Genomic DNA, 16,262 nt, shown 5'->3' with positions numbered 1-16,262 from the left:
TGGGGTGTGTCGTGGGGGGCATTGGGTGCACTGGGCTGTGTGATGGGGCACTGGGGTGCACTGGGTGCACTGGGGTGTGTTGCGGGGGGCACTGGGGTGTGTTGCGGGGGGCACTAGGGTGCACTGGGCTGTGTGATGGGGCACTGGGGTACACTGGGTGCACTGGGGTGTGTCGCAGGGGGCACTGGGGTGTGTTGCGGGGGGCGCTGGGTTGCACTGGGCTGTGTGGTGGGGCGCTGGGTTGCACTGGGCTGTGTGATGGGGCACCGGGAGCACCGGGAGCACCGGGCCCTGTACCGGGGTGTCGCCGAACTGCGCCGCGCGGTGTGGCCGGCAGGGGGCGCTCCCGCCGCGCCGTCCCCGCCCATCGCCCCGCCGTCCCCGCCCATCGCCCCGCCCACTCCCCGCCCACGCCAGCCCGCACACCGCCCGCCGCCCTCCTCCTCCTCCTCCCCACAACCCCCTGCGGCGGAGAGCGGCGCGCTGGGCCCGCCCGCCCTCTCTCTATTGCTCCCCCGCTTTGCGCCAATGAGGGCGGGCGCCGCTCGCGCTCCCAGCCTGCCCCGCGGCGGGGCAAGATGGCGGCACACATCGCCCTGGCGGTGCCTCGGGCCGTGCGCTGGGCCGTGAGGGCCGCCGCGGCGGGGCCGCTCCTGCCGGGCCCAGGTGAGGCCTTGCTCCGGGGTGGGGGGGCGGCCGGGGCCGTGAAGGGGGGGCCGCCGCCGGGCGCGTTTCTGAGGCGAGCCTGGTGGCGGGGCCGCTGCAGAGCGGGGGTGTGAGGCCGAGGCGGGCTGAGCGGGGCTGGCCCCGGGGGCCTTGGGTGAGGGAGGAGGGCTGCCCGGGCGCTGCGGGGTGCGGTGAAAAGGGGACGACACGATTTTGGGGATTTTTTTCGTATATGCGGTGTTTGCCGCTGCTGTCCTTCCAGGCCGTCTTCTGGAGAGCTGCGCCCCGCAGGCCACCGTGCTCCCTGTCCGCTGGAGTGCGAGCAGCTCCGGGCTGGGCAGCATCCTGGGCATCCCTGCCGAGAAGCCGAGCGATGCCCTGGGCCAGCACCCACCACCCGTTGCCACCAGCAAAGGTGAGTGGTACCAGCAGCCACCCCGGTCTCAGCGCTGGGACAGATGATCCTGATCCGCTGTGGGGTTTTAGCAATGTTCAAAGCTCTTTCTTTTCCCTGGTAGAGGAACAAGCCCGCCTGATACGGGATCAGCCTGACCAGCCCCAGAACCCCAAGGTTTTAAGAATTGCCATCATTGGAGCGCCCAATGCTGGGAAGTCCACACTCTCTAATCAGCTCTTGGGCAGAAAGGTAAAGCTGAGGTGGAGCAACAAGTTCAGGTTGCTAAATTGCTTTTTTTGACCTATTCTGGCTGTGTAACATGTTTAATTTCTTACAGGTTTTCCCCGTTTCTAAGAAAGTGCACACAACCCGATGCAAAGCCCGGGGTGTTGTCACGTACGAGGACACACAACTGGTAAGCTTTCAGACCCACTCCTGCCTTGGACAGTGGGGACTGTTAGGCAGACATTGCAGGGTTTTCTCATTTGTATCCCACGGGGTCCCTTCTAGTTGTACAAATACAAGTTTTAGCTTGGCCACTAACTGCAAGCAAATTTACAAGATCTGTCTTTTCTCTTTCTAGATCATTCTGGACACACCTGGCCTCACTAGTCCCTTTAAAGCCAAAAGGTATCACCGCTGTTGTGGGTAGAGCGGGGGGGCGTCCTGTCCATTGTGGTTCGATAAAACCAGAAAGCAATTTCCACTGTACAAAGTTTGTAAAATAAGAGTGACAGAAATGTATATTTTCAGCCTTAATTTGGTCTCCAAGTTTATTATTGTTGCAATTTCAGTAGCACACAGAGCCTGTGGCATCCCTTGAGCCCTGTTACATTTGATTCTGTATATGTGTATGTAAGGAGGGATGTCACAGCCCGTAAGGCAGCCTTGTGGCAGCTGGGATTATGGAAAACACTGTTCTTCCCCCGCTTTGAGGGAAGGAAGACGATTGTGATCAAGTGTGTCTGGCTTACTCATTTGCATTTGTCTTTTCAGACATAAATTAGATGAAGCCATGCTGACAGACCCATGGGACAGCATGAAACATGCGGATTTAGGTGGGTACTCAAGTCCTCTTGCATGAAGCCAAATCCTTTACCTGCCACAGAAGTTTACAGTTCTCTAGCTGTGGTATCTGGATGTTTATGGGGCAGCAAAGGCAGCCCTGGGAGTGTGAACTTATGAGGGAGAAGGGAAGGGCAGTGAAAAGATTTGAAATATTGAGCTGAGGAGGGGATAAGAATTGCCTGGTGCTCAGGGGAGGCAGCTTGCATTAATAATTGGGCTTGGATGTTAAGTTTTAGCATGTGTGATGTCATTACGATGACAGGTATAAACTGCATATTATTGTTTTATCAATTAAAATGCTCCTTTTTGGCTCCATCCATGTGCTCTCCTGTAGAAGAGAGAGAAGTAGTAGCAGGAGGGAAGTGACCATAGACTGTAGGGAAGCTGAAAATGAACATTTTGGAAAATGCAAGTTCATTCTATTTCCCTCACTCTTTTCTGGCAGTTCTTGTTATGGTGGATGTGTCAGATCACTGGACGCGAAACTCTCTGAGCAAGGAGGTGCTGAAGTGTCTTTCTCAGTTTCCCCAAATCCCCAGTGTCCTGGTTCTGAACAAGGTAAATGAGGAGCTTGTTCTTTCTGCCTTCTACAATATGTTAGGCTGGCGTCTTCAGACAGTACCTGGCATAAGCAGTGATGTGTTTTCAGGTCACTGAGTCTGGGTGTGTTAAAAGACATCGGTTTCCCCCTCTGTTGCAGAATATTTGAGTGTGTATGTATGTATACGTGCTGCATGTGCAAACATCCCTGAAGCTATATGCTGCAGACTGGGGTTTAGATCGGCCTGGGAAGAGGAGCTGGCACCACAGGGGAGGTTGGCCAGCAAGAATCTCAGCAGAGCTGATAGAGAAGGTGTTGCTGTCATGCAGACAGTGTTTGGACAAGCTGTGTTGGAACTGCTGACACGCTCTGGTTTGGCCTCTGGTCGTAAAACTGTCTGGTTCTGTTGCAGAATCCTTGTCCTGCAGCAGCTGCCTCCCCTGAGTGGTTTCTTCTGGCTTCTTCAGATCCAGGGCCCAGCTGCCAACCTCATTTAGGACAAATTTCTGACACTTTCTCTCTCACTTTAGGTGGATCTGCTAAAGAACAAGTTTATCCTGCTGGAATTAGTAACTGAACTAACAGAGGGAATTGTAAATGGAAAGAAACTGGAAGTGGGATCTGCATTTAAACATAATTCCAGTTCTTCAGCAAAGTCTTCTCTTCAAATCACTCGGGCTTCTCCACTTGAGAATAGGGACCCTGAGTCTCACTGTCTGCAGGAAACAGATCAAGCCCGAGAAGGCTCTAGCTTGGACAACACCAGTGATATGAGGGCTTCTGAGTCCAGTCTTGTCACAGAAGAAGCAGAAGGGCCAAAGTGCTCTGGACCCAGAGATCTAAAAAATACGAAAGGCTGGCCGTGCTTCCAGGAGATCTTCATGCTGGCAGCTCGCCATGGGGAGGAGGTGGATACGCTCAAGGTAACTGCAGTCTGAACTTCTGTTACGCTTTGAGACTGGTGTGCTCTGGCCCTTATGGGACTCTGGTACTTCATACTGAGCTTCATCTCCTGTGAGGAAGTAGCAGAGCTGGTCTTCTTGGCCTGGGGCGGAGGGGGTGTTGTCTGTCAATGTGGAGTACGTCCATACTGTATCTCTAGAGTTTTCTGTACAGAACTGTTTTTATTTGGGGGTCTCCAAACAGCAGCTTGTTCATAATGATGAAGCCACCCGACACAGTATCTTTCAGCTGCAAGGGATACCGTGGGCTTTTGTAACTCATACAAACAGCTCTAGGGAGGTGTGACTCTTTGGCAGGGTTTGAGTTTCAGAAGCTTCCCTTTCTCCTTTCCCTGCCAAAAAGACTAAACTACTGTCCTGATGCCTGACTAGCAGCAGCGTCCTCATAGTGACTCACTGCAAGATGAGCACAGGGGTTGGTGGCACCGCGAGAGTGGTACGTGACAGCTGATGGGTGTGATGATGTTTTGTGCTGACAGCGGTACCTCCTGATGCAAGCCAAGCCAGGCCCTTGGGAGTTTCACAGTGGGGTCTTGACTAGCCAGTCACCTCAAGAGATCTGTGATAATATCATCAGGGAGAAGATACTGGAGTACCTGCCACTGGAAGTGCCCTACGGCGTGGTTCAGGTGGGAAGCATGTGCAAGCAGACTTGCCTTTGAGCTGTTTTATTGGAAATATCAGACTATGTGATGAGAATCCCTTTGTCTGAATCTGTGAAATCTGCCAGGCTCCTTACAGGCCCCATGGGGTGACTTGGGGCTCACACGTCAGGTGCTGAGAGATCCTTTGTGTGTTTGAAGGGGGGTCCTCCCCTGCGTGCTCGTGTCGGGGAGCTGAGCTGGCGTCTCTAAGGGAGTGGTGCTTGTGCATCCCGAGTGCTTTGCAGAACTGCTGAGTGCACGCTTGCTGTTGCAGGTGACGGAGATGTGGGAGGAAGGACCAAGTGGGGAGCTCCTCATCATGCAGAACCTCTTGGTCCCAAGGAAGTCTCATATGGTGAGTAACAGAAGAGAGATGAGGTGCTGGGGAGTGTGAAAGGAGATTCCCTCGGTCCAGCCACGTGCATCCTAGCTGTGTCCCCCTCTCCTTCAGCTGTGGGGTCTCTCTCGGGAAGAGCAAGGTGCCTGACACAGTCACAGGCTGTTCAGTAACAGCCTACACCTTTCTGAAGTTGCCCGTGGTTTAATCTTGGGATTTCTCAAACTGCTATACCCCCTTTAATTGCTTCTGTGGCTGCACTGTTGTTTTCTTGGGTGATTCCTCCTCGCAGTTAAGCAATGTAAGGAGGAGTATGATGATCTTCTCTCTGGGTTTTAACACAGATGATGTTGATTGGAAGAGGAGGTAAGGTTATCAGCAGGATCGCTCAGGAGGCTGGCCAGGACCTGATGAACGTTTTCCTGTGTGATGTGCGCTTGAAGCTCAAGGTGGATGTGAAGAGTTGAGCTCTTTGCCTATGTTTTAACAGCCCTTGAGCTCTCTGGTCATGTGGAGAAACTGGTCCTGTGGGTATCCTGGCACTTTTGCTCAATCCAGAAACAGAGGATGATGGAATCAATATAGCGGGCTGAAGTAGAATATATTATTCTTTGGGGGAATGGCCCAAACTGAAATAAAATCTTCAGGCCTTCTACGACACCTTATCTTGTGGAAGCTGGGGACAGACATCGGAGAACCAGCTGCATGCGCACGATTCTAGTACTGCGTTTACAGAGCTGTCATCCACTACTTTCGGGCAATGTCTCGCGTCCTTGCTGTCAGGCGTTTGTGCCTGGAAGTTCAGGAGCATCTCCTGTCTTTTAGCGGACAAAGGGTTGCAGTGAAGGATTATCAGCACGCGTTTGCCATCTCTTCTGAAGGCTGAAGGACTCCAGCAGTGCTCATGCAGGAGGAAGAGGCTACTGCTGCCCGCGTGGTGGTCTTATGTCGGCTTTCCTCCCTGCCCTGTTGAAGTTCATGGGTGTGAATGTATGACCACATAGGGAGTTGGTATTGCCCAGGCAGCCTGAGTGGAAGGCTTTGCTGGCTAGCAGAAACATTCTGTTATGACTGGGTGTGACAGAGGGAGCTCATAAACTCTCTGTAGATCCTCTAAAGGCCAGTGGATTCCATCTCCTGTGTGGGAGCCCTTCTCACAGGCTTGCGTGTACCATCCTCTTAGATGACTGCCAGCTGCTGCTTTAATTTTGACCTTTTCTGTGCGGTAGTTTGTAAAAACGCTTGTTCCTTCTTTCCCTTGTCATCCTTTCCTCCAACTTCCTAAGCAGTTTGCTGCTCCTGACATGTGGTACTCACTCCAGAGGCCTGGGCCTGGTCACAGACTCATCTGAGTGGATTCCTGGAGAAGTGAGAAATGGAATCGTGATCCGTTCTCCATGTGTATATGAGCTGCTTCCCTGGCCACTGGTGAGAGGAGCAGGGAGGTCAGAGAATGGCTCGCTGGGCTTGCGAGCATTTGCTGGAGCTTATTAATCAGAAAGGGAAACGGAGCAGGGAATAGGCGTCTTTCTACCTCTGTACGTCTTGTTTCTGGTGCGCGCTGGGGTCCTGCCTGTCCACCCCTCTGGAAGATTGGCTAGTGAATGAACGTGGAGTGGTTTGGTCTGAAGGTGCTGCTAGCAGCATCTTATAGATGCTCACTGCTTCACAATGGCTTGTCACGCAAAACAAGAGTGGACCCCCTTTTCCTAGGAGTTTTAATAGTTTATTGCACCAAAGTTACTTCAAAGCCATTACTCTTTGCACCAAGATTGCAGATACAAACGTAGAGGCCAACGCAGCTAAAGAAAAGCCCAAAACAGGAACAGCAGCGGGTTCTGCAGCTCAGGTTTAACGGGATGTAGGGGATGGAGAGCAACTGGCACAGGTCAGGGTGTGAGCAAGGCGTGGAGGCTGGAGGAGCAGGGCTGGGGCCCTGCATGCTGCTCTGTGGAGCCCTTGGCATGGAGCGCGGTGGAGCCTGGCACCACGTGTGCGTGCCTGGAGTTCTGCCCTCCCTGCCAGTCTGTACATGGACCTGGTGTTTGGGGGCTTGAGTTTCGTCTTCACTGTGCTCAGGTGTTTGGAGCCCTGGGGAGCTTCCTGCTAGAAATCCAGGTAAATCAGCCCTGTGTGCTCTTAATAAATTAACATCCCTGAGTGAGGAGACACACAATTAAGAGATGTAGTAGGGTCGGCTGGGGAGTCTCTGCTCCTGCCTGGAACGCAAACCTGTTGAGCAAACCCTGTGCCTGCCATCCTTCTCCGATGCAACATCAAGGAGATGCTTTACCGGCACCGGCAAAAGCCTGTGTCTGAGCTACTGAAGGATTCTGCCATCAGGAACGCACGATCGTCTGAAAGCCAGGTTGAGAAGCCTCCGGACTGGCCTGCCTTGTTTCCCCCGGAGCAGGGGACACCGTGGTCCCTTGAATGCTGCTATCCGACTTTTGTATTTTCTTTGCAATAAAATAAGGTCCCAGCACAAGCGATTGTTCTCATCTCCTTTCTTCCTCCCCGTCAGCCAGACCTCCCAGCCGCCACCTTCCATCCGTTTCATTCCAACTCCAACCAGGCTACTTTTATGTCTTTCCTCCTTTTCTTCCCAGCCGAGCTTAGATCCTGTTTGCTGAGCTGTAGTTTCTGAAGGTTACGCCTTGCAGGGGGGGGAAAAAAAAAAAAAGCCGGGTAAGCACGCTTTGGGGGGTCGGGGGCGTTTCATCGGTTGGGGGTACGAGGGGGAGACCCTTCCCTTTGTGCAGCCGTGGCACCCGGAGGTCAGGGTCAGGCTGATGCCGCCGTCCTGGGCGGGAGAAGGGATGGAGCCGAGCCCCTGGGGGCGATGGAAACGCTCCAGGCGTGGGAAGAGGTGAAGTCTCCCGACTTTCTGACCTACAGCTCCTTAATGAGGTTTGATAATTAGGCTAATTAGCCCGGTGCGAGCCAATCGCAGCGGTGGAAACGGCTGCTTTAATTGATTTTAGGAAGGCGGTGGGGGGAGGTGTTGTTCCTCGAGGCCTCCTTGGTGCAGACGAGCCGGGCTGGGGGCCGTGATGGAGCCTCCGCCCCACCGGCCCCGGTGCTCGGCGCTGTACGCGCCACCGGGCGCCGCCAGGGGGCGGGGCGGCGCGGCGCTTTTCCCGCCCCTCCCCCTTCCCCCGCCCCCTCCGGAGGGGAAACCGGCGCATGCGCGGGGGGGCGGGGCCGGCGGGGCCGTTGGCGGGCAGCGCGCGTGCGCGGGAGCGGCTGGCGCAGCCACCACGGCGAGAGCGGGCGGCGGCGGCGGCGACGGCGGCGGCAGCGGCGGCGGTGAACGGTGGGGCCGGCAACGGGCACAGCGGCGGCGGCGCCATGAGGCCCGGGCAGGGGCACCGAGAGTAAGTACGGGAGAGAGGCCTGGCCGCCGTTTACCTCACAGGGCGGCGGGACCGGCGCGGCCCACCCCCCCCCCCCCATTGTCCTTCCCGGGTGTCCCCTCCCCCCATCCTCTGAGGCAGCGTGAGGTACCCCCGCTGTCGTGACCCTCCTCCTGTCGCGACAGCGCTGCGGGGCCGCTCCCGGGAGGCGGCTGAGGGACGGGACGCGGGGACGGCGGAGCCGTCCCCGCGTCCCGTCCCTCAGCCGCCTCCCGGGAGCGGCCCCGGCCCACCCGCCTCCCCGGGGGCCTCCTCCCCTCAGTCCGGAGCTCCCCGGCTCGTCCTTGTGAGGAGACGAGGGGGTGGGGTGTGGAGGGGAAGCAGGCAGCCCGCCTAGGCTCTTCTGCAACGCCGGCACCCTGGAGCTTTAAATACCTTTCCCTTGATATCAACTACACAGCGGGAATCGCGATAATACGTCAGCCGTCGCGACAGAGAAATGCCTTCAGGAAAAAGGGAGGGGGGGGGGGGGATTGCGGTTGCGATGTGTGCAAATCCTTTGTGTGATTCTTTCCCGAGAAAAGTGTCTTTTGGCGAGAGGTATGGTTAATAAATTACTCGTCGTTTTTATTTCCTACCAACCATTTTTCAAGCGTCTTAAGCATGGAGAAAACTGCAGAGCTTGACTTATCTGTTTTCAGTCCACTCGTGCAAGCAAAGTGCTTAAATGCTTTTGGTTATGCAGCATATGATCTTCCCAGAGCAGCACCTGCGAGGGCTTACGGACGTGTTTTATCCTTCTCTTGGTATTGCCTCTAATTGCTAGGTACAAGTTTTAGGATTAATTGCAGATACAGGTTAGTAAGTTAAGTAATAATTCGTTGTACTCGCTTCTTACCATAGTCCTTAATTTTTCTTGCTTTAATCACATCTAACATCCTAAGAAAATGTAAGTTTATTTGGAAAACTTTTTGCAACAGTACTTTTATCTCTTTATTGCACAAACCCAGTTCTTTGTTGCACTGGTAGCCGCAGGAGAGCACGCTCTCAGTAGACAAGGTTGGGTTCCCGAGTGATGTCATTTGTGCTGGAGCAACGGTGATGACTTTGTGATTGAATAAATCCTACTGGACGTGTCAGGCTTCGTGATTTTGTGTGTGTGCGTTGTAGAAACTTCATCTGATTCAGCAGCTGACTGAGAAAATCCTGTGATCGGCGCTACGTAGGCAGTAAGGGAACATAGTGATGATAGTTGCTTTTTCTTTTCAGCACATGTATTTCTGAACAGGTCTTCTTTCACTTAAAGAATTTGAATTTGTTAGAGTCTATTCGTTTAAGTAAATTCATAAAGCAATGGGGAAAGACACTGTTGAAGCATATTACAGATAATACCGTCAGAGAGAGCAGGCTCGCACAGCCAGCAGCCTGGAGGGTGACAGATGCAGGGAGAGCATTCAGGTGGGTCTGGTGTCCTGTAAAGCCAGTCCAGAGGGTCCAAAAACTCCGAGGGAAACGGCAGTGGCAACAGAAAGCAAGCAGTGGTGAATTAACTGATGGGTAATTTTTAGTAGAGGAAGGTCTGGATCAAAAGCAAGTAAGAGTCAGAACAAACAGAGGGTAAGATTTGCAATAAATACAGGATCTAAGCTTTCAGGGAAAAATACTTCCATAAAAGAAAGGCTGTTTATTTTTTAAATTATATTTTTACTGTGCAGTTGGGTAGAATTTCTGAGGTGAAGAAATCAGAGATTGACCCTTTTCTGGGGGAGCCGCAGGTCGAGCTGGAGCTAGAAGATGAGTTCATGAATAGGCTGTAATTTACAAGCGTCGCTTCACGTATTTTCAATATTTCTCAACTATTTTAAGAAGCCATATTGAGTTCAAGCCCAACCAGCCTGATTGTCTAGAGAGAGGAAGGATGTGTATTGCTGGAACAAGAATTAAGCAAAAATAGATAAATCTGACATAATGGATGACAAGGGAAAGATGATTGCTGAAAGATGCTGGCATGCTCTCTGTTCCTTCATGCTTGGCGTATATTTTGTTATGTTACATGGCTTTTGAAGTGTAAAAAAAGAAGAAAAGAAAAGAATCTCATTTTGTGCTGAGATAAAAGAAAAGGCAGGTGCTTACATTTTGTTAAGGATCAGCTTTGATACTGACATTAAGTAGTGACCTTACTTACAGTTACCCTTCTATCATTTTGTGAATTTCTCAATGGAATAAATAATGCGCTTAGCACCAAATAAATACCATTTAATAAGATGGTATTTTTGATCCCCCTTTCACTTCACATTGCAAACAGATTCACACTTTTTCTGCTTGAGCGCAGCCTGGGGTGCTATTTCTGTTAATAACATTAAAAAAAACGTTGGAGAATGTCTACATAGTATTGTTTTTTCTCCAGATGCGAAATTATGTTCTCTGTAACTTGGATATTTGCCTTCATTTAAGTCTTATTTGTATTTTTTTCAAGTTGTCCCCTGATAGATAAGTTCTTATATCTATGTTTGCTTCTGGGAACTGTTACCAGATCAAGAGGCGAAGTAAGGATTTTTGTCAAGGACTGAAGTATCTGTATTTCCCAGAAATGCAGACTACTGTATGATGTACAGGGAGCCTTAGAGTGTATCCTCACCTGCACTCGCTGAAATACCTGGACATGGGATAGAAACTTCTACAGGTGTCTCCTCCCCAGTGCAGTACTTTTCTTTTTCACCTTGATTTGTCCATTCATCTTTATTCTTCTTCATTTTTGACCTCAACTTGTTACTGGCCGGCACACGCAGATGGGGAGAGGAGGATGTGGAGGTGGTTGCCCTGACTGCCCTCACCCCAAAGCCTCCATCGCTGGAACATTTTGTGTCCTGTATATTGCTGGCTCACTCATCTTCAGCAAGGTAATAGTGAGGGGAGTTACTGATGTATGAAGATGGGATGTATTTCTCTAACTTCCAGGATTCTGAGATTTATGGAATTATTAAATATATCACTGAGAACATAGCCACAACCTGACTTGCTTGATTTATTTAACAGATGATCAGAACTTTTAAAGAATTTCTTTAAGAACATACAGTTCGCTGAAATACTACGCCCAACAGTTGAGTAACAGGTCACTCTGTCGCACTGTAGGCTGTAACCAGGGCCTGCTGACTCCTCTAAGGCTGTTTATGGGGTGAGATGCTCCTGAAGATGATTAAAGGTTTCACAGTTTTCTGCATCTGTAATAGAGTGTATCACCCCACCATTTTCAGCATTTTGAATGTTTTCAAACTGGGAAATTAAGTGAATAATTTAAATTTTTATTCCTTGTGTGGTATGCCATATTCCCATTTTCCCCATTGTATTTTGTGACTCGTATTAAAATCTTAACCGTAATGGTCTTTGAGCAATTTTTCTTTTAATTGCAGATCGTCAGTTTGAATATGAATGCTAAAATGAGTTTGTCACACTATTCATCGTTTTTTTCTTTCTAAAAAAAAATTGCTTTCCAAATACTGATTCAGCTGCTGAGGAACAGAGCTTCTGAAAAGGCTTTCTGCTGACTGGCATCCAGAAAAGTTGTTTTTAACTTTGCCGAAAGATGTTTTTCCAACGGGTTGTATTCCTCAGGAGCTAAGCTTATTATCTGAAATAGGCATAGTTTGGCCTCAGTCTTGCATACAACTGGAGCTGACAGAGACTGGTGTGTTCATTGGCTGCTGGTTTCCATGTTTTTAGTAATTTGATTTAAATGGGCGCTTAAAAAGATGACAACAACTGTGACCCGTGGCTGATCTGGCTTCATAGACCCTATAGACCCCTTTTCCTTAATTCGGTATGTTCTGTCTGGGTGTCTCTTCATGCCTCCCTGCTCATTTTGTGTTTCGTATGTTGTTGCTATAATTATTCTCCCATTGTGCTCAGAAATTATGCATAGTTTAAGTATTCCTATTGCTTAGCTTCTTTATACTGTGTTTGACGATTACTCCCAAGTTTTCAGGGTTCATGAAGAAAATGGTGATATTTCATTATTGGAATAATTTCACAAGAATATAGTTTGGCTGCAGTCTGGCTTTGGTACAGGGGTGTAGTACTTAGGGTGTGCTGGGGTGAAAACTAGGAGAGAATTTTAATGTAAGTTTTCAAGTCCCTTGCTGTGATTCTGGTCTGCTGAATGGTATTGTGTGTGGAGTGCATGGAGCAGTTGAGTTGAATGTCTGGGTTATTGATGTATGTAAAGATAACTGAACTGCTCCAGGCTTTTAAATAGATGCGTTGATGGGTGTACTATAGGGAAATGTATTAGAAAACAGGTTTTCTGTAAATGCAACACATCTGAGACAAACCTTTAAGTAAAATTCTGTTGAATTAGGTGACAGACCCTGCCTCCAGCGGGAGTGGGCTCTGTAGCATCTTCAGTGTGCAATGAGTGAGAGGGTTTTTTAATTTCTTACGAAGTCTGTAGTACTGTGATGCAGAAAAGGTGAACCGTGAAAGTGAAGCTATTTTTAGTATTTAAAAAAAAAAGTCAAAAAATGATCTACCGAGTGATACGTTGCTGACGTCTGTAGTGCAGCCAACGCAATTAAGGTGCCGTATATTGTTTCCAGCAGGATTCTGATTGTTTCTAATTTGGGAACCATGTGAGAGCAAGTGGAAATAGGTGAAACGACATGCTTTGCTCTTTGGAGTGGATCTAGCATCTAGTTGTTTTCTGTAATTTCACTTCTCATGCTTGGGCAATCTTCCTGTCTTGTGCTTCGCAGCTAAGATGGTAGCCATGCGCAGCCTTCCCAGGTGGCTTCTTCCTATGTGGTGGGTGTGGGGTTCCTGGCAGAGAAAAATTATTTGGTGCTATAGGGAGAGCACAGGGCAGTGGAAAAGAAAAAAAAATTCGTGTGTGTTTTTATTTGGTAAAATATTGCATAAGTCAGTGTTCAGTGGTGTGGATTTTTTTTTTTTCATTTCCTGACCCCAGCGTATCCTTTGCTGTATCCTGCTATCTCTCTTCTCGCCTTCATGTTGTTAAACTTCGAGCGTGCATTTTAGAGGACTTGTGTATCACAGTCCTGCCCTTTCCTGTGGCTGTTGCCTTGCCACTCATTTTGTTCCTCTCTGTAGGCAGTTTCTGCATGCAGAACGCTTTGAAAAATGTCGTATGATTACTGTCTTGAGCCAATACCATGTATATATATATAGTTTAAATTCTGTTGGATCGAAATAGCATTGTATGAGCCTTTTAAAAAAAATTACGCAGATGCTCCCACTCTCCAAAGTAAACTTCCTCCTCTGCTAATCTTTTTTTAAATCTGGAATGGAAAAAAGTGTACATTTTTAACATCTGGAAAGGGGAGCCCTTCATACCTACTTTATTATTTTTCTATCCAGCATTGCTCTTCATTCATCCTTCTATTCTGTCACTGTTTTTCTTAATTTTTTGTCTTCTAAGCTAGAGGAATGTTGCGTGCTTTACCTTCATCGTGGACAGGCAAAGTTAGGCATTTGCTTGCCCTTCTCTTCCAGCTCGTGAGTCTGTTCTGATTCTGGGTTGGGTTTTTTTCTTCAGCTACAGAAAAGTTCTCAGCTTTTGCCTAGAATGGGTAATGTGTTCCTAGAGCTGGTAATTCATGCATCCTTTGACTTTAAATTGTTCACAACTATGCTGAGCATTTGTGAATGAGCGTGGAGGAAAATCAATATGTGAAAAGGCCAGAGCAGGCAAGGGAAAACAGCTCTTCCAGCGCCTTTTTCCTGGTCACACCATTGCCTGATTTTTAGTTTTCCTGCCCGTGAACTCTTAAGTGTTTAAATTTAGAAATGGCTTGTTTTGGAACAAGTCACTTTTAAGATCGTTTCCAGAAGATTTGTGTGTAATTTAATCCCATTCAGGTTTGCTGCTCTGCTGCTCTTATCTGTGTTTAGCTTGTTATGCGAGACTTCAGGTTGCTCATTCTGCCTGCACCTCTCCCGGTATTTTCTAGAAATTTGGGGGTTTTACCAGTTGAAACTGCAACGGCATTTTTAAAGCCTTTTACACTTTTTCTATTCCCTGTTTCCATTCATTGACAAGGTGGTATTTTTAGAATTGTTATTTTGTACATATATTTTTGTACAAAATAGCCTGAATGTTTAAAAAATAAAACTTCAGTTTCTCTGAAGGATCTCATTAGTGATTATTATTTACATACTCTAGAAATGGAATGCATGTACTTTAGAAATTAGCCAGAATAATATATTTAATATTTCTAATGTATATTCTCTTGTATTTACTATTCATTTCCAACACAGCTTAGTTTAATATTTCAGGGCGTCTTCTTACAGATTATCAATGAGTGAAGTTGCCGATGAAGAACCAAAAAAAGGCTTCTCAAAGTGTGACAGTACGACATAACATTTCAACCACTTAAATTTAAGTCGAGGCAGGAAAGAATTAAGATTTTACATACTTCCATCTAGTGTGCATGAGGGAAATTGCATCCCCGGTTAATATCCCAGCCAGTCTCCTTGCAGTTCCAGTTGGGCAAGAATCATCTCATCTGTTGGTCTTTGTTAAGCAGTTACTGCTGATAAACTGTGTAGCATCCCAGGGCTGACAGATTTTAGCTCCAAGTATTTATGTGGCGGTAGCTTTGCGATGTCCATAAAATGGCGACACACGAAGTTTAAGAAAAATCACCTTTCACCATGTGGCGTTCATACTCTCCTTCAGTGTGTTCTGCTCTATTTGCTTGTCATTCTGTGCTAGAATTTCAGCTGCTTGATTTATGAATTACTGCTATTGAAATAAAATTAAAGTGGCTGTTCAGTTATTTAAGAGCCAATTAAATCTGATTTTATTCTGATGTAACAGTTCCAATGAAAGTGCATAAAACACAGTCTGTGGAGGAAAGTTAGATCTAAAAATGTTTAGTGTTTATTTTTTATAATCTGTGCTTTAGATGGCTTGACTTGCCAAATACAATCCATTGCAATCTCACAGCAGTGAGTTCAGATGTTAGAAGTTACTCTAAATAAGAAAATAAAACAGTTTTGGTGTTTTCAGTGATCCTATATGAACCTTTAGCGGTGGCTGCTGGTTGGAGAATTTATTCAACCCAGAGAAATTAATTTCTCTTGTTTGCAACGCTCTTGGAGAATATAATTTATTTACTAGCCTTTGGTGACTTTCAAAGGTAGGAACAGTGGGTCTTCTGGGACTCAGGTTTCTCAAATCATGGGCTGTACTGTCTTGAGGTATCAGCATTTTTATTAGTTGAGTTTCCAGTATCAGAATGTACCAGTGACTGTGAGGTCCCCTGCTCACAGGGGGATGCTCAGGACGAGATGCTTTTAGAAACACAGCCCAAGAGCCTCAAGTGGTCTGCGCAGGACAGACAGATGCGTCATTAGTTGTGTGATGTTGGGGAGCCGAGTTCACTCTCAATGATCTGGTGGGGCGTGGACATGCTGAAAAGCTAATGGTATCAGAAAACACCGTAGCGAGCCTCACAGTCCTGAGTTGTGTTATCAATAAATACAGCAAGTGGAGAATGAGCAGGTACTTTTCATTATGTGTGGCAATTAAAATGTATCTCTTGGTTGTGGCATTTCTTATTAGGGGAAATGACAATGTCAATCCCGGTTTTATTTTGACGATTTAACACTGTACATTATATCTTCTATGGGCTGGGAGGGTGCTGGCTGAGCCTATTTTGATATTAAGGGTCTGGTTTGCCTCATTTTTTATTAAAAATAAGTCATATTGATGTGGATATAATTCTATTTCTAACTAGGCAAGCCTGCGCTAGCACTAGCCAGCTCTCAGGTTTGTGGCGTCTGTCTCCGACAAGATCACAGATATGGAGAAAATGATTTATTTTAGTTTCCAACACTTAGATAAAACTCTGTTTTTGTGCAGATGGCACTGAAAGGATAACACATAGCTCAGACAAAATCTGTATAAAGCACCATATATTTGTACCAGAATCCAAATCTTCAGTACATCAGTAATATTGAGATTTATACTGGTATCGTACTAGCCTGGGTTTTTTCAGCAGATAGAATTAATTGCCACATGTAGAGGTCAGTGGGGTTGGTGTACTCCAGTCTGTCTGCTCCGTGCATCTTGGTGGAGTGCTTCCAGCTGCCCAGCCTGGTACCCAGAAGAGCTGTTGGGTATTGTCTGGTTGATACTGGAGAATGCGTTGGGGTTTTTGGATGGAAAACGTTAAGAGTGGTGCAGAGCAGGAGCGTGAGGACGCTCGGCTTTTTCGAGAGAATTGGAGATGGTACAAGTGTTTGTGAGGGTACCTGCTCTTCCATCAAAGGCT

At 48.0% G+C, this 16,262-nt stretch overlaps 2 protein-coding genes across 5 annotated transcripts in view; both read left to right on the top strand.

Annotated features, from left to right (window-relative positions):
* Window positions 1–526: 526 nt before the first annotated feature.
* ERAL1 (Era like 12S mitochondrial rRNA chaperone 1) lies at window positions 527–7,097 on the top strand. 2 transcript variants are annotated; one of them, XM_075032725.1, is made up of 11 exons: window positions 527–666; window positions 929–1,081; window positions 1,185–1,312; window positions 1,401–1,478; window positions 1,647–1,693; window positions 2,060–2,121; window positions 2,577–2,689; window positions 3,203–3,595; window positions 4,114–4,263; window positions 4,553–4,633; window positions 5,106–7,097. In XM_075032725.1, the coding sequence occupies exons 1-11, from the start codon at window positions 579–581 to the stop codon at window positions 5,184–5,186; spliced, it is 1,374 nt and encodes a 457-aa protein (XP_074888826.1). In that variant the 5' UTR covers window positions 527–578; the 3' UTR covers window positions 5,187–7,097. The 2 variants fall into 2 exon arrangements, with proteins under 2 accessions (XP_074888826.1, XP_074888825.1); XM_075032724.1 differs by having other exon boundaries at window positions 528–666; window positions 4,960–7,097.
* Window positions 7,098–7,857: 760 nt separating this feature from the next.
* The window catches only part of FAM222B (family with sequence similarity 222 member B), a 41,390-nt gene continuing 32,985 nt past the window's right edge, over window positions 7,858–16,262 (top strand). For 2 of the 3 annotated variants that reach the window (XR_012651079.1, XM_075032721.1), the window contains exon 1: window positions 7,858–7,992. The gene's annotated coding sequence lies outside the window, so the exon portion shown is untranslated. The remainder of the gene's footprint in view (window positions 7,993–16,262) is intronic. The other variant, XM_075032722.1, reaches the window with a different exon arrangement.

Source organism: Buteo buteo, chromosome 7 (assembly GCF_964188355.1).
Source record: "Buteo buteo chromosome 7, bButBut1.hap1.1, whole genome shotgun sequence".
Lineage (NCBI taxonomy): Eukaryota > Metazoa > Chordata > Aves > Accipitriformes > Accipitridae > Buteo > Buteo buteo.
This window is presented reverse-complemented; position numbering and strand designations above follow the sequence as displayed.

Coding starts and splice junctions, on each gene's coding strand:
- ERAL1 (XM_075032724.1), top strand. CDS start 579: ATGGCGGCACACATCGCCCTGGCGGTGCCTCGGGCCGTGCGCTGGGCC. Junction 2,690..3,202: donor GTGTCCTGGTTCTGAACAAG/GTAAATGAGGAG, acceptor CTCTCACTTTAG/GTGGATCTGCTAAAGAACAA. Junction 4,264..4,552: donor TGCCCTACGGCGTGGTTCAG/GTGGGAAGCATG, acceptor TTGCTGTTGCAG/GTGACGGAGATGTGGGAGGA.